This window comes from Alosa sapidissima, chromosome 6 (assembly GCF_018492685.1).
Source record: "Alosa sapidissima isolate fAloSap1 chromosome 6, fAloSap1.pri, whole genome shotgun sequence".
In the NCBI taxonomy this organism is placed as follows: domain Eukaryota; kingdom Metazoa; phylum Chordata; class Actinopteri; order Clupeiformes; family Clupeidae; genus Alosa; species Alosa sapidissima.
In genome coordinates, this window is record NC_055962.1 from 35,012,211 (window position 1) to 35,030,084 (window position 17,874).

The following is a 17,874-nucleotide window of genomic DNA, read 5'->3' on the forward strand; positions in this document are numbered from 1 at the left end:
ATTCACAACAGAAGCTTTGCACAGATAGTTTGTACACGAAAGTGATTTAAGTGGTGTAAGATGATCTTAGATGACTAGATATTTTAAATGGTGGGTGTGTAGATTTAGTTCACAGTCCACATGATGCTGAGCAAATAGTGCACTCCTTTACCTTGGAAGATTTTACTACTAGCTGTGGCAAGGAATGTAAGTATAGGACATTCTCCCCTGAACTTTACACTGCAGTTACCATACAATATGGAGCAAGATGGCCATGAATGATGGTATCTCTCTAGTAAGTGTCCAGTGAGACTTGCACTGTTCTTACCATTTATTAACTCATTTTACTAGCCGAGTCACACTGATCATGGGTGCCATTTTATAGGTGTTAGAGTTTGACCCACAAAATCTGTGGAGATGGTCAATTTTTAAGCAGAGAAAATGCATTGGTGAGTGCTGTAGTTAGGCATTGGGGATATAGACTTGCTGACATCAGCTGTGAGGGCACTCTGGCGAGGGATTGGATGGAGAAGGGGTGAACCGAGGGACCGTCAGGAACCGCAAAGGAGCCTGGGTATGCCCTTTGTCCACTCCTCTGCCTGAACCCTGGCGGAGCTGACCTGACCTGACCTGAGAAGCACTGGCTAATGCCCCTGCACCAAGTGCCCCTTGAAACTGGCCAGCTCCCCTGCCCTGGCCCCCCCGCACACTGAACCAGAATGACTGTGTTGGCACGTCCCCAGGCTGGGAGCAGACTGGGTGCTCTGGCCTTCAGTTGATCCCAAGAGAGAGAGGATCCATCTGCGGGCGGCACCAAGCGTGGATTTCCCTTACTGTTGGTGCCGCCCCGTTTTGTCTTTGGGTTTTGTCAGTTTTGTCATAGGGGGACTCACAGGAAAGGTTTAGCAAAAGTGTTTTTTGCTTGAGCAGCGACAGGGTTATTGGTTTAATTGCCAGAGGGCTCCAAATACTGCTAAGGTAAGCCGCTAAGCCAAGCAATGCACATTGAAATGCAGGCTCTCATGAAAACATGCTCATTTCAACCACTGCTCCACTCTTGAGCAAATCGTTTTTCAATGTCATTTGAAAAGCTAATAGTTTCACTTTTGCACTGTGCATTTTCCTGCCAAATTGCCCTTCCTTGTTGGAAAAAGGTTCTGATCTTGCTGCTGTTAAAAAGTTGGATCCGTCCAAGGTTCTAAAATAAACTCTATAATGGTTCCTCCTTGGAACAGGTCTTGAACCCCAGAAAAGCTGTGGATTTAATTTATTTGTAATCTTACAGGAAGTACTCATTTGTCAGTTTAGTACTTAAGGGTTAGTGCTTAGTGCTGGAGGTTAATAATTTGTCACTCATACCTTAGCGACACCTCACATGGGAGTTTGTCCTCATAGGTGTGGCTGCATTAAGATTGTCTGTAAAATCATTATGCTGTTTTTAGTGAACCTGTTTGGGTGGGTCAGATTTATGTAACGGGTGAGAATGTGAGCGTGTGTGTCCTCTGATGACTGGGTGGACACACCCCTGCAGGGAACGCCTGGGCCAGTTGTGGCCGAGGCCACACCGAAAGTAGTGATGTTCCATCTGACTTCGTTCCCATAGTACTGTTCGCACCTGACTCTCTAGACTCGACTAGAACTGTTCGAGTTACCTCAGGCTAGCTTGGCCTCCTTTTTCTGAGACTTATCTCCACCCTCTCATTATCTCTGTCATCTCTGTCTGCATTATGTGCCTCTGCATTCTCGGTTGCTCTTCCTCTCACTTCAGTGTCGGTAGATTGTGGGAGTTTGCCGTCAATAAAGCCGAACATGGTGCACATTCTACCCGCAGTGGGCGGTTGTGGCTCAGGAGTTTTGGCAGTCAGAGGCTGACTGTTCCAGTCTCTGCTTCTCCTCTGGCCTCATGGCCAAGAGTGGTCAAACCCTTGGATAAGATAGATAGACAGATAGACAGACAGATAGATAGATACTTTTATTGATCCCCAGGGCCTGCCCGTGGCCTCCCCGTCGGGGAATCGATTGTTTCCTTGAATTTCCCCTGGGGATCAATAAAGTATCTCCTATAAAATAAGCACTCCTTTTAAGCTAACTGGCTGCCTGAAAGAGGAAATAGTTGTTGATTATTATTAATACCATAGCTACAAATATGTTTATAACCATGGACTGCAGCAGATTGCTGAACTTTGATGGGTTCTCATTCGAGTGTTGGCACACTGGCAGATTCTGGCTCTCGCCTTTGAGGTCATTCTTCCTATAGATATCACAGGCTTTTGTGTTCCAGGAACACTACCCCATCACGTGTCCCCCCCTTACCATCACACACAGTGAGCGTTCAGTGTGAGACCGGCACGACCACAACAATCCCCATTTGTCCACGCTGGGAAGGCGAGTGGGCCCACAACATGCCGGACTCTCGGGCCATTCAGACTGCTCGCTTTGGGATTTCTGCACAGGCCTCCCACATCTCTGTCCCACCCACGTACAAGACAGGACCAGTCTCACGTTTAGCTGCCATCAGCTCACAGCAAAGGTGCAACTGGTTTTGAGGACAAGCCTGTGCTCTTGGAGAAATGTCTGTCTTTTTTCCATGTTTTGAAAAAAGGAAAAAATCAGATTGCTCACTGCTCCAGAGTCTTCATTTGGAATTGTAATAGAATAGATGTTGAATGGGAAATAACTCTACTCTCCTGTACTCTACCTGCTATGGAAATTGCCACAGTACTTTGAGCAACAGCATACATTTCCTTCCTTGGAAGCGCAGCAATACATTTGCATATTGTGGAAAAACATCTAAATCAAATGAGAAACAGGAGATGATGGATCTGAGTCAAAGTGAGAATATACAAATATGAATTGAAGCCTGTGATGGTTTGATTTCACAATGAAGTATGTGTTCAGCATACTATACAAAGTGCGTACACTGTTGTGTTGGTGACATTCAGGTGAATTTGATCTCTGTGGAAATGACTGCACCTGTTCATGAAGCACCATGTCAGGTGCACACAAGGTGGACAAGTTCCCCATTCGGAGCCCTGTATTCATTGGTTCTTGTGTTTAACACAGATCACTGGTGAGCTTTTAGTTGGTGATACTAGCTTTTATTGTGTTGTTGATTCTAGATTGTGCTTTTTGATGTGCACAGGTACAGTAAATGGTAAACATTTTGAAATTGTTTTTTTAACACTGTACATGTCACAGAGGGATGTCAGATCTCTACTGTGTGTGTGTGTGTGTGTGTGTGTGTGTGAGTGTGTGTGCGTTCCGGCTCCCACAGACAACTGCTTTGTCTTTCCATTGTCGTCTCTCCCTTTGTGGAGTTGGGTGGAGAAGTTGAATGTCAGCAGCAGGGAAACACAGAGCTGTGTGTCATACTAGCCCTCTAGTGTGGGGGCTCTTTCTCTGTGTCTTCCAAAGACATTTGTAAATGCATTTGCATATGCAAATAGTCGACAGATATAGTAAGCAAATACTTCCGGGCTGACTCCTTCCGGTGGACGCTCACCAGCAGACAGGTCTCTGGGCCCTTGGCTGGACACAGAAGTGAACTACTTGTTTCCTACCAGATTGTCGTGGCGGGGAACAGAGTTGAAAGGTCGCGTAAACAACTTTAGGGTGGACTAAAGAAGAGGCGCTCGTTTCCTCCAAGCCTCACAAACATGTCCTGTCAACGGATATTGGGGTGCTGTTAGAATGTAGGTTATGTTGTGACACAGTAAAAGACAAATGCTTAATGAAGAAAATAGATGACTTTTTGTTTGAACCACACAAGCACAGTGAGGGGTGGTGAAAGTGAGAAGTGCTGCGAGGAACAAAAGGCACAGCAGATCGATGAGATGGAATGAGCTGTGATGTTTTGTGTTGGTTGAGAGGAGGGGGGAGTAGAGAGAGACGGCGATGGAGACAGTATGCTCCTTGTTAGCGCAGGGTTGTTAAAACAGCTTGCTGCACTCATCTATTGCACACAATGCATTTGCATTCATTATCAGGCCCGCCGCACGCAGTCATCCATCAAACCAAATGGATTGCTTGTTTTAATTTCTTAGTCAAAGCTCTCCTGCAGTTAGCCTCCTGAGGTTTCTAATGGTTCCAGCAAATAACCAGAGGCTGTGTCAGGTTGCGTGGTTGTTAAACTAACAACATAGCTCGTCTAATGCAGAGATTAGCCTGATAATGAATGATGTCCAGCACTTGTGTCTGTTTGTGTGTCTCTCTAAGTGTGTACAGTGTTTACTGTGGGTTTCTGTGGACGGCAGAAGGTTGTTTGTTTGTGTGTGTGTGTGTGTGTGTGTGTGTGTGTGTGTGTGTGTGTGTGTGTGTGTGTGTGTGTGTGTGTGTTGAGGTGTGCAATGACATCAGATCAGCTGAGCAAACACAGCAGCTCCTCCTCCGCTGTGTCATTACCAGCGAGAACAGCTGAGCACACCTTTTAACCAGATCCACCTGAGCCTGTCTGTAACAGGGCGGCGTGCCCTTTTCCTCCACTCTGTCTTCGTGTGCTTGAGGGGAATTTACACTTCGGCTCAAATATGTTTCATGAATATATGAATAGCTAAACAGAATAACATTCTCACCCAGTCATTCATTTCCATGTAGTTATGTTTTTCCTCTGTGTATACATGGAAGAGCTGTGACTGTTGACAACATTTAGTCCACATGTAGACACATGGTCTATTCATTTTTTTAATGGAATCCAGTCTAGTGAAATAGGTTATATAAGGCCCTCCAGTTACAACACTACTCTACGTTCCTTGAACACATATGAGACCGCAAACCGCCTACTCATCTCTTGGGTTGCTATGCCTTCCTAGTTATTATCTGGCAGAGAAAGACTCAACCAAATGTGAAATCCTCACAATTAGCGTGTAGCGTCTGTGTGGCCAACTGCTTAAAGCTCCCACAACCACAGCTAAAGGCTGGAGAGGAATATGCCGCCTCCAGCTGATTTGTCCCACTGCGCTTGCCGTTCTGACCCCTTTCTCTTTCTATAAATAGCGACCGCATACATTCTCTTTGAGAAGAAACGTCAGACTCATTAGCCTGTGATATGAGTGTGTTTTAAAGCAAACAGGTCTCTTTCTGTTGGGCTCTGAAGAGTTCCATATTAGGTAGTACAGTAATAAGTAGTAGGCATGCTCGCATATTGCCTGAATGTTTCTGACAGTTTGGTAGGCTGTCATTATACCACCACAGTGTTAATGTGTGTGTCTGTGTCTGTGTCTGTGTTTATGTTTATGTTTATGTGTGTATTCATGTGTGCAAAGCTCTTGTAAGGACCAGTCCTTGCCCCCTGTAAGCTAAGCACTACCCTGCTTGACCCCACAGTTCTTCTCGGTAGCCTGTTAACCCACTATTCATTGTACAGTGGACTCTCCATACAGAAACTGCTAGCAAAAGCACAGGCTACAGCTCCTGACTGTGACCAAATAAAGCCTGCATCCAATCAGCACTTGTGTTATTGGGTTGAGTTGAGTTCTAAGTCCTGAGGAAATTAGACCCACGGAAACGAAGGGCCTTATCACTGTGGTTACGTTGAAGTGGAGTTGGAGTGAGTGAGTACTCTTTGGATGGCGCTGTGTTCCGCTCTATCAGTTGATCTGGGTCAAGTCGATAAGTAATCTGGGATCGGTCATGTTATCAAGGAAACTCAAGCCATGAAATGTGAACCGTGCTTCCTGATTTTGTTTCTGTCTGAATGAAAGAATGGCAGCCACTACAGTAGCGTTTCTCTTTTTCTGCTTGTTTATAGGCAATTTCCTGAACATATTATTTCTGACCAAGGCTCTGAAATGTATCCCCAGTATGGGAAACCTGAAGACTTAGAATGCAAAATTTAGCATGTCCATACTTGCTACCATGACATTTCATTTCCCCTGTATGTGACCGTTGAATGTGATAAATTGTTAGGTTTCTTGTATGTAGTCAAAGTAGTGTCCTTTACGATGATCAAACAGACCCAAGTCAATTTTACAGCCATATGACTGCGGTGTTATTGAACCTTGGCCTTGTTTATCATGGTTACCTCCTGGACAAAGGGTGTTCAGTATAGAACTCCCTTAAAACGGACATGTTTCGTATTATTGTTCTCCTCCACAAAATGCGGTTTTATCTGAGTGTTTTTATGGGACTATCTAAACACATTTTGTGTAAATAGGGCCACAAAACGCTGCCACTGTAACAGCCTCCCCTCTGGTGGCTTTGACGATTTGGTGAGGAGCTATTTTTGTGCTATGAAGCGCATAGCGACATCACAGACCTCCACACCCTAAAGGGAGTTACTTGTTATGAAACGTGAGATTAGATGCTATTGAATCAGTTAGGCAGTTTGATCTACGGATGTAATCTTGAGAACCTCTTGGTGTGGTTGGTTGGAAATGAAATCATACGCACCTGAAAGTGATGGTTAAATGAGTCCTCCTCAAAAGGTTTCCATCGAGCTTCAAGGACATTGATCCTCCTCCTCTCCGCATCTCATTTAAGGGGACTTCAAACAGCGCTTAGTGGCCTGCATCCACAGAGAAAGTGTTGCCAGATGTCATAGTCAGTTACGTAAGATTTATGTCATTAATAAAAATGGGCTGACAAATATTTTCCACAGAATTTACGAGCTGACTAAATCTCCAAATAGGAGCCTTTTAGCGCATAATGAGGAGGGGAATGCATTAAATCACCTCTACTTAGAGCCTGTTGGGTTAGTAAACGTAAACATTTACAAAAGCCCTTAGTGTCCTTACAGTGACTTCAGAGTGGTGGGCAGTGTATCACCGCCCCCGTCTTAACCACTAGGAAGTTCTGTTTTATATTGCACAAAAACACATCTCACATCGTTTATCTTCTCCCTTGTCCAGTTTGTTTGTTTTATTATCTTATCTGCTCCAGCATGGCTCCTTGAAGTTATTTTGTGTCTTTGGGGGTGGGAGGGGGGGGCAGAATGAAGCCTTTGTGTTTGCACAGAGAGCGAATCCCAAAGCATGGCCTGAATAATTGATAATTGAGAGCTGGAAGTCGCCACCCCTGAACCCGGGCCTGTAATCTGGGGACGGGCCAAACTGGAGCGCTTTTGTCTCTTGGGTAGCTATGGTGGCCGGCGAGGGACACACTTCTGGAGATTTGCCGTTGGTCGGCACAAGAGGCCTGGGGCCAATACTGCGCATAGTGGGCGGTCAGCATGCATTTTTGCAGCCTGCCCCTGGTTACTGTGTCTGTGGCTGCAGACTGCAGATGACTGGAACAGCGCAGCGGAAGCCGCAGAAATAAAACAACTGAGGCTTTTCAGTTAACAACCCAAAGCACAGATTTTAATGCTGGTAAAGAATCGATAGCTTCCGGTCCTTCCTGTCAGAGTTGTTGTTTCTCCTTTTAAATCTGTCGGTCAAACAACCTAGACTTGTTTTTGTCTCGCAAAGCTGTGGTTTGTGTGGTGTGTGTTTGTTTGTCTGTCTGTCTGTCTGTCTGTCTGTCTGTATGTGGGTGTTTATGTGCGGGTGTCTGTGTCTATGTCTGTGTATGTCTGTGTGTGTGTGTGTGTGTCTGTATGTGGGTGTTTATGTGCGGGTGTCTGTGTGTGTGTGTGTGTGTGTGTGTGTGTGTGTGTGTGTGTGTGTGTGTGTGTGTGTTGGTTTGGACCATAGGTGTTTTCTGTTCTCCTTGAGGGTCTTTGCTGTTCATTCTACTGTAAACTCCTCACAGTAACAGGGTCAGCTGTTCTCACCGCACCACCAACATAATTGGAGGCCTCACTGGATTATTAGTCTGCGGGGATCAGGTTAACCATGAGAGTCCCTCTAATTGGTTACTAATAGAGAAGAGCACATGTTTACAGTGTTGCGCTTAATGCATAAACACCAAGTGACATTCTCATCTGCCCAGGAACACTGACATCACCGGTGTGTCATGCTGATGATGATACACAAGGCAACACCTTTTTTTGTGGGGAATTTTAATCATCAGTAGGCAAATTATCATAAGCATCAGTAGGCAAATTGTCTTGAGCATCCGATCAGACTACATTGAACCGGTTGTGTGGTTGCCCAGCAACATTGCTCAAAAAATGTCCCAATGAATCCTGACCTTTTGCTATCAACAAGGCTTGGCTCGTGGATACATGTACACAAGGGCCTTGGATATGGGATGGGTTTGTTATGTGTGACAAAAAGAACGATCGCACTGTCTCCAAAACCTCATTAATTATTTTAAAGTCGCTGATTGATTGTGGAAGACAGCCTTGCTAATGGCATCTCTAGGGTATTAGTTTTGGCTGCTCAAGCTTACGAGAGCACTTATTACTTCATGAGTGAGACCGTATATCAATGCCTTAGAAAACACTGCAATCCACTCTGCTAGAAAAACAAACATTGGCAGCTCTGCTGCTGTGATTCCCCCCCCAGTCTTTTAACCTTGAAGCCTTGCACTCTTTTATGTCCTCTTTCATCTTATCCCTCGTTTCTTTCCTCTGCCTCCCCAGAGCCTGTAGCGCTGTGCAATGGAGGATGGGAAGCCGGTGTGGGCCCCACACCCGATCGAAGGGTTCCAGTTGGGCACCATCGTTGACATCGGAGCGGACAGCCTGACCATCGAACCTCTGAAGCAGAAGGGAAAGGTGAGCGTTTACTGGCCTGCTAATCCTAATGCTCTTTAAGCGCTAACTCATCGCAGCGCTAACTCAGTGTGGCAGGTATTATTCCTCCTCTGTCTCTCTCTCTCTCTCTCTCTCTCTCTCTCTCTCTCTCTCTCTCTCTCTCTCTCTCTCTCTCTCTCTCTCTCTCTCTCTCTCTCTCTCTCTCTTTTTTCTCCGCCCTCTGCTCCACAGGCAGATGTCAAACCTTCTCTGTCAAACAAGTTTTAGATAGAACTGCTAGACCAGTTCATCATACTGCTGTCTGCCACTGTAGTCTCAGGGTGGAAAAAAACCTCCTGGAATTGACTCTGGAAATGTGTTTGACATGTTAATCGGAGTTGAAGTGCTCTGGGTTTTCCCAAAGAAAAATTATTGTGTAATCCTTCCTGATTGATTTGTCCTCCTTTGTAATGGAAAACTGTAGCAGTCCCTCTGGCACGTCTAACACTCTGGCAGTATGAGGACTTCCTCGAACATGCTGCCTTCCCTCATGTTAATGTTTAGCCCTTAAAAGAAATGACTGTATGACCTGTGCCGTGTAAGTGAGATGGAGAAGGGAGAGCCAGCTCCTCGTGACCGCTGATGACGGACGGGCCTCGTGCGGCCGGTATACAGGGGGTACGCAGAGGACACAATGCGTGGTCTGTTCCCTGCGCCCCACTTGTGCCAGTGTCCTGTGAGCACCCACAGCAGCCGTGGAGCGCAGTGGGCATCAGTGAAGATGTGTGATACCGCTTCACACTGGCACAATGCTGGACTCTGTACTTGCTGCTCACTCGGGGCAGTGCTGCGGTCACCTCCTGTTTCCGGCTTCAGACACATTGAGGTCTTCATTTACCAAAGCACTTTGGTCAGTTCGTGTTGAGGACCATAACGAGGTCATGTTGATGGTTCATAAATGTAGGTTCATGATGTACAGTAGTACATCAGGTCAGTTTACCATATCAGAGAACCATTCACAGTGTTCAGTGAAAATGGTGCTTGGTGTTTCTTGGTAAGAGAGGGTAGAGAAGAGCCGCTCACTCTGGCTCCATGTCAGTTCTGTTTATGAATCAATAAAGTTTTAGTGTGGGGTCTTCAGAATACTGGTGTTTCTTGGTATACACAACACATCTTAACACCCATGTATTCAGAGGTAACCTGATCCGCAATTGTTTTTTTTTCCAATATTTTGACCCCCATGGAATTTCTTCTGGTCCTTAACTTTCATTGCTACTGATAGACTTGTGTATAGGCCTTTATCACGGCAGCCAAAGTAGGAAGTGAACAGCCCTGTTCCTGTATGAGCACAGGTGTTTCTAATTAAGTGTCAGATTCGGCCACAGTTACTTCAACCAGAGGCCTCGTTAATGTTTTTAGGAACACCTGTGGTTTGCCTGCCAACAGGAAAGTGAACAGCCCCGCTTCAGCTGCCCGTGGGCTGCCGTGATAAAGGCCTATTATTAGCCTGGGTGCCATTCCGAACTTAGTCCCGCCCACAACATTTGAGGTCGGGAAGTTCGGTCTGGCATTGCTTCATTGTGGAGCAAGTATGCTCGCCCTAGATTGGGCGGACCAATCAAATCGGGCTTTACGATGATGGACAGGTGAGCAACAGCGCCTGGTCTATCACGTCATCTGAGCACGCTTAGTATAGGCTTATGTTTGAAACAAAAACGCTGTGGCTAGAAGGATACATGGCTTTTAGGACCCCATATGGAAAATGCATATTATTTAATGAGATTTTATCACTGAAAACGATTATTTCTGAAAACTTTGGCCAAAGTTGAGATGTGGGAAAACTCGTGGTTTCACTTTCATCAAGGGAAAACACATGTTCCCTCGTTCGTTTGAAATCTCTGATTGACCACCTGTTCGAGGGATTTGCGCCAGCCTTTCCCAGCTGTTTAACATGTTTGTAGCATATCAGTGTTCAACAGAATTATTTTTAAAAACGGAGGGGATATAGGCTATCAGTTTTTTCCTAATAGCCTACCCTACTACGTATCTCTTAGATTTCGCTAATGAGTGTTGTAGGCTAGGAGTTATTGACGGCACTAACTTTTACAAAAGACCAGAAAACAATGTTAAGGCATTTGTGGAGAAGAAGGATGGTTTGTGTGTTTTCTTCCTACACCTCACGGTAAGCTATTTCGTTGCTCTGATTGGTTAGGTCTATCCAATTGAGTGCAGAGGCATTCCCCCCCTGTATTGGTTGAAACACGCCCCATAATTATGTCCCAATGGAGCAGTATCAGACTCATATTCTGACTAGAATTGAGTATGACTACGTCGGGCTAGTGTTAATTTCGTCAGACGAGACGAGAGGAAATATGTTCGTCAACAACCTTTTTTTTTTCATGACTAAGATGAGACGACGACGAGACGGCACTAATGTCTAACTAAGACTATCTTAAGATGCATTATTGTTGACGAAAAAAGACGAGACTAAAATGTTTTGCATGAAATAAAAACTAAGGTAAAATCTCTCTTCATTTTCGTCTACAAAATGAGAAGACAGAATATCTAGCTGTTACGTTTTCAAAATATTCCGAATGAGTTCATGCTCCTGTAGGCTAGTCTACGTGCTGTTGCTGCAACCCTGTGGCTGCAACACGAAACTACATGGAACAAGAACACTGGAGATTTCTGCCAGAATTAAGCTACCTAGTTTTATGACACAATGCTACATACCCAGAAGTTGAAGCTTCTCTCATACAAACTAACATCCCCCAGATTGTCCATACGAAAATGTTTAGCATGTAATGTCAACTATTTGACTAGTTACACTGATGATGCAAAGTTGGCTAGCAAGTAAGCTATGGATAAGATGGAGAGTTTGTTTGGGGAATGTGTTGCCTTTGGGCGCATATCGCCATCTAGCGTGGCGGAGTAAAACATTAATACTTGGGTCTACGACAGTGTTTCTCAAACTTTTTCAGACGAAGGACCACTTAACTAACCCTAGCTAAAAAAAAAGAAGAAAGATTAGACTTACTTCACCAGTATATTAGTCTACACAATAGGGCTACTCACTGAACCACCTTGCTTATAGTCTTTGCACTTTGCTTATTGTGCCAGAGGATTCATATGATTTAAACTGGCATATCTTACATACAAGGATACAAGGATACAAGGAAGTTTATTGTCACATGCATATAGTTACTGGAAGTAAGAAATGCAGTGAAATTATGTCTGGTGTCAGCCTATTTGTGCAAAGTGGGGGGGGGGGGGGTAAAAAGTGCAGTAGAAGAGGGGTTTAGTAGATTAAGTGGCAAGGGCTGCATAAGAAAGGTGAGGGAGGATAGGAATTGGGGGGGGGGGGGGCACCAACAAGGAGCACCCAAGAGCAACAGGGGCAAGGAAAAACTCCCTTACCAAGGAAGAAACCTTGGGCAGATCCACGGCTCAAGGGGCTAACCCAACTGCCAGGGGTCTTGGTGTGTGTGTTGGGGGGATGACAGGGGAGATGTGATGGTGTGCTGTGTATGTGGGGAGAGGGCAGTGTGCAATATGTGTGTTGGAGAAGCTTCCTCATGAGACAATAGACAGTGTTGCAGAACTGTTTGGATTTACATACAAGTTGGTTCAATATTGCAAACAACTCATCTATATTATATTTTACCACGTCTGCTCGCAGACCACTTGGGATAGCTTGCGGACCACCACACTTTGAGAAACACTGGTCTACGAATATCATGACAGTGGTCCAGTCAAATCTTTTACTGTCTATGGTCAAATCCCAGCCGAGCTATAATTGTAGCTTGACTTACCTGTGCATGTAAACATACTGACTGACAAAAAATCAGAATGAGTAATTATAACAGACGAGTAGCTCTGTGGACACACAATATTGTTGGAAAATTGAGATGTGTGAAACACTATTTGACTCAAATGGTAATCAGAAATAATTTGTTATAAAAAAAAGACTAAACTGTTTTGACTAAAGTTAAGACTAAGATACCTTTAGTTTTCATTTGACTAAAACTAGACTAAAATGACGAGACTTTTAGTCGACTAAAACTTGACTAACAAAAATCATATTTGAATGACTAAATATGATAAAGACTAAAAAGGACATTTCAGCACAAGACTAAGACTAAATTAAAAATAGGTGACAAAATTAACACTACGTCGGGCTAGTGTATTATAGGAACAATATAAAGTATTGCATCAAAGATGTTAGTTTGCTCCATGCTTCTTTCTAGCCTTTGTTTATTCGTAACCATTCAGATGTGTGAGTATCTCTTCAGTATGTGGGAACAGTAGGACATTTGGCTTTCCTCTACCCACTGAGTTTGGCATCGGTTTGAGAGCTCCCCACAGTAATGCCGCAGTGGTTCAGGATTAATGTAGCATGTGCTCACAAAAAAGTTACTGCAGCCGCCCACCAAAAGGCTGCAATACATCACAGTCCTTGAGGGACTGTTGAGTCACCCCTCACGGCCTTGGCAGATATTACCCAGCCCCCCCCCCCCCCCCGTGGAGGACGTCGAGCACACAGCTCACCTCTGCATCTCGTGTCCATGCAGTGCCCCCCCCCCCCCCCCCCTCTCGCCGCATGACGTGCAGTCAGAAGGGGCCGAGAGAAGTCCAGCCACTGAACCAGAGCTGCAGCGTCTGACCTGCATGTGCAAAGGTCACCCGGCATGTGGTCTCCAGAACCCTCACAAGTTATTCGTTTTTTTTTTAGTCATGTTCGTCCTGGTTTGAGGACATGCCAGGGACTATGGCTGGGGACTGGAAGGGGAAACAATTGAACTGGCTGTGTCAGCTCCACAGCCTTTCGCTGTAACACTGATGAATTGAACAGATGTTTGTGATTTTTGGGAACAATGCACGTTGCTAGGCCTATGAACTCGTAGCAGGAATCAGACCCTTATTTTGGAGTCACTTGTCCTATGCTCTACATCATCATTTGTTATCATTTGTCACACCACTTCACTGTACTGATTCGAAGTAGTTTTAAACAGAGAACTACCACTTTTTGTTGGGAACAGACGCATTGTTGAGCCTCTGGCTCCCTTTGGACTGGTCTGAATACGGCTCAAGGAATGTTGGATTTGCTTTGAGACTCTTAACCCTCAGCTCGCCTGTCTTTGATGTTTGAAAAGTTAGCAACTAATGCTGTAAGTTGGACGAGGCTCGGACAGAACCTGCGCCACGACGTCGTGGCGCAGGTCAGAGGCATGTGACGCTGGCTTTCAAGCGACCGCCTCGACGGTTCCCCTGGGCCATAAAAGAGCGGAGAGAAAGAGTAGGAGTGTGACGGAGCGAAACGGAGAGAGAGAATATGACAGAGAGGGGGAGGGAGAGAGGGAGAGAGGGAGAGTACTGAGACTGAAGAGAGAAGAGGTAATAATAATGCCCTTCTCAAGGAGTTGTGCTGCTTTGGCACTCGCTCCACTCTCCTGTGTTTCCCCCACGCAAAACAACACACACACACACACACACACACACACACACACACACACACACACACACACACACACAAACAAACAACTGTGGTAAAGCAGCCATCCTCCTCCTCCTCCTCCTCCTCCTCCTCCTCCTCCTCCTCTTTCTGCTGCTGGCACCGAGGCCTTTATCTCAGTGTCTGTGTGTCTGTGTGTGCTGCTGTATCGGCTTTCCGCTGCCGGACAGCTGATGGAGCTGGTGAATAATACATGGAGCTGCCACTCCGGGGCTGCCCCCCCCTCACCCCCACCGCACCGCCACAGCACCCCCACCGCACCCCCACCGCACCACCCGCCCCTCACCCCCACCGCCCGCCCCCTCACCCCCACCACCACCGCACCGCCACACGCTTGCGAGGTGCAGAGTGACGGCTGCCAAGTTCAAGGCCCCAATTGCTGCTGCAGTCTGTTGGGCAAGCAGATGAGCTGACCGACAGACAGACCCTGACACACACACACACACACACACACACACACACACACACACACACACAGACAGATGTATCTGGTGTCTCTCAAGTCTGGAATTATTCATCAGCAGAAGCGTTGGCTGGCTTCCTGACCCTAAGGACCTGATTGGCGTTGTGATGCGTAATTGGCCACCAGGGCGTTTAGTTCTAATGCAGCAGAGGGGCTGTTAAAAAGGACAATGTGCACAACATTTTTCAGCAGACATCATCTCTGTTCAGTGAGGCTTAGCAACAACCGCCTGGGTTCAGCTCGCATAAACATGTTGGGAAGATCTTTTAGATTTTATGCTCAATATACGCCCTAATGTGGTTCGCTACAGTAAGCTGTGCAGTTCTGCACTGCATGATGGGATATGCTAAATAAATGTGTGCTTATAAAACATATATGCTAAATAAATGTGCCTTCTGTTGTCTTTAAGCATTTACATTTTGTTTTTTTTCCAGTCCTTTCTGGCTCCAGTCAACCAGGTGTTCCCAGCTGAGGATGACCCAAACAAACATGTCGAGGACAACTGTGAGTGCCTGTGTCTCTTCCCGTTTCACGGATAGATGTACAGATGGAGTGAATCTGTGGCATGACTGAAAACAGCAGTGCATGCTAGACCTGGTGCTATTTTCAGCATTATTTGACTGTTTGATATTTGTTTCTCTCTGCAGGTTCGTTGATGTACTTGAATGAAGCCACACTCCTGAACAATGTCCGTGTGCGCTACAGTAAAGACAGAATCTATGTAAGTCCTAATTTATTCATACCCAACATTAATAACATTCAGCCTGAAAATTCTGAATGGTTATTTGTGTGAAGGTGCCTGTAAATGTGCCCTGTCTGTATCAGCAGAGTGTCACCCCAGGCTGTGTATAAAAAGGACACACACACACTGGTCTATAATTTTAGGTTAGCTCATTTTCCATCCGAGTCAGGTTCGGGGCAGGACAATCAGCCGTTGTCTCGGTGTGCGTGTGTGTTGTGTCCCGCCTAGCCTTGTGTCATCCTCTGGCCTCTTCTATCTCTCTCTCCTGTCCTCCCCCCTCCTTCCTCTCTCTCTCTCTCTCTCTCTCTCTCTCTCTCTCTCTCTCTCTCTCTCTCTCTCTCTCTCTCTCTCTCTCTCTCTCTCTCTCTCTCTCTCTCTCTGTCTCTCTCTCTGTCTCTCTCTCTCTCTCTCTCTGTCTGTGCTCCATGTGCTGGGGTGGGATGGCACCACCATTGTCTCGGTGTGATGCCGTGCCGCCAGGCCCCCGGCCCCTCCCCCCTTTGCCTGCTTGGTGTTTTTCATCAGCTCACAGCCCACCCCCTGATCCCCTCCAGCTCCCACAACCCCCCACACACACACACACACACACACACACACACACACACACCTCCCCCTTCTCTGAAGTGACCACATGGATCACCCTGGGGCCCTATCCTGTTTGCCCCCCTCACACACTGGACTTAATTAGGTCTTTTGAGGTGACGATGCTGCCCCCTCCTCTTCTGTCCTGTATGGTGTGCTTGCCAGCTGGTGAGTGCAGTCCTGGGGCCGAAGACTGCTCACATGTCCCCTAGCTGGCCCCTGCTGGCTGCAGGGAGAAACTGCAACTCAAGTTACACCTCAGGAGATCATAATGAGCAGATTCAATTATTTGCAGACGCACACTTGTCGCTGCATCCTTTCATTGTTTTTTTGTTGTTGTTGTATTGTTTATGTCATGTTAATTTGACTAACATATGGAGACAAGTTACTTCAAAGACATTTGCCCAAGTAAGCACATGCTGGAAGCACAATTAAGATTAGGTTTAAAAGAATACTGATCAAGAACAGTTTTTAAGTTAAGGTATATATATTATTAAAATATGTGAAATGACCTTTAGGAATCCACAGTACATGATTAGTGACCATTTCTATCCCTCTCCTCGTCCCCACCCCAGACGTACGTGGCTAACATCCTGATAGCAGTGAACCCGTACGTTGACCTCCCCAAGCTGTACTCTCCAGAGACCATCCAGCAGTACCGAGGCCGGTCGCTGGGCACCCTTCCTCCCCATGTCTACGCTATCGGTGAGTCCAGAGTCTACTGGTCACTCAGACTCTTATTGTTATTAGTTATAAACTTGTAAGGTAAGACCAGTTGCCAACATACATGCCAACATACCTACAGGGATTCGCAAAACTAAAGAGGTTGTCAAGGAGATATAGACTTTGCAGATAGACCATGTTACAAATGCACTTGCAATATTCAATATGGCTCCACTATTACTGTACTTGCAATACATACAATTATGGAACGTTACTTCCAAGTGAGCTTTGAGATGTGTAACCATGACAGCACTATGAGCCATATTTCAATATGGTCTCCATCTGAGTGCTGTCCTATGGCACCAGTTTTTAAAGCAATTGTCTGAACCACACTGTAACCATGGTGACCAGCACCAGCCTGCAGACATCCCAGACACAACCCAGTAATCCACCCTGGCTTACAGAGCTGTCCGGTTGGGTCACCACAGTCATTCAGTCTGGCCTTCATCCAGAGTTTGTGAAGTGGGCTGCTGACACTGAGACTCTGCTGTCTGAACAGGGTGGACAGGACACCCTGTGTTACGGGAAAGGCACTGCCTCGTCAAGGTGTGTGTCTGTCAGGTGCAGGGCAACTTTCTCAACAGATCCAGAGCAGAATGACGTGGTACATTCCTAGTCAGAATGCACTTTCATGTGCATCCACATGGTGGCACAACAGGAATTCTTTCTGTTCATTCCGCTGTTGTCCTGGATGCAGAGTGTTTAGTCCTCCTGAGGCCAGTGCACAAGTGCTAACTGAAGCGCTAAATGGCTACACTTAAAGTAGAAGCCAACCAGAAGCAGTACAATAATTTTGAGTGCAGGAATGTAAATGATTATTATAAGTCTATTTTTTTCTTTATTGCAGTAAAGCTCATATAATTACAAACTACAAATACACAGCAGCTTTATTATGGACAAGTTAATGAAAAAACATAAATCACATATACTTTATAAACATTGATGAATAGCAAACAGTATATCAGGGCTTTAGTTGATTCAGTTGATTGCACCACTGGATATAGCAATCACTGGTACAGCATTACTTTATGACTCTGGTACTGTGCACAAACTTGCTCTCAAGCACTATGACTGCAGTTAAAAATAGTTGTTAAGCGCAGCAATTGTTAACTGACTATAGCAGCAGTGTAAAAAAATAAATGGACTCGAGTTGAAGTTGCACTGTGCTCGTGTCTCTCTCTCTCTCTCTCTCTCTCTCTCTCCCTCCCTCTGTCACTGTCTCAGCGGACAAAGCTTACCGGGACATGAAGGTGCTGAAGATGAGCCAGTCCATCATTGTGTCAGGAGAATCAGGGGCTGGAAAGACTGAGAACACCAAA

The 17,874-nt window shown here is 45.8% G+C and overlaps 1 protein-coding gene across 4 annotated transcripts in view; it reads left to right on the top strand.

The window, feature by feature from the left end:
- The window catches only part of myo6a (myosin VIa), an 81,721-nt gene that overhangs the window by 4,394 nt on the left and 59,453 nt on the right, over positions 1 to 17,874 (top strand). For all 4 annotated transcript variants that reach the window (XM_042095304.1, XM_042095305.1, XM_042095306.1 and 1 more), the window contains exons 2-6: positions 8,441 to 8,575; positions 14,943 to 15,012; positions 15,156 to 15,229; positions 16,408 to 16,537; positions 17,780 to 17,874. The exon at positions 17,780 to 17,874 is cut by the window's right edge and continues 11 nt beyond it. In XM_042095304.1, coding sequence (XP_041951238.1) covers positions 8,459 to 8,575; positions 14,943 to 15,012; positions 15,156 to 15,229; positions 16,408 to 16,537; positions 17,780 to 17,874 — 486 coding nt within the window. In that variant the 5' untranslated portion in view covers positions 8,441 to 8,458. The remainder of the gene's footprint in view (positions 1 to 8,440; positions 8,576 to 14,942; positions 15,013 to 15,155; positions 15,230 to 16,407; positions 16,538 to 17,779) is intronic.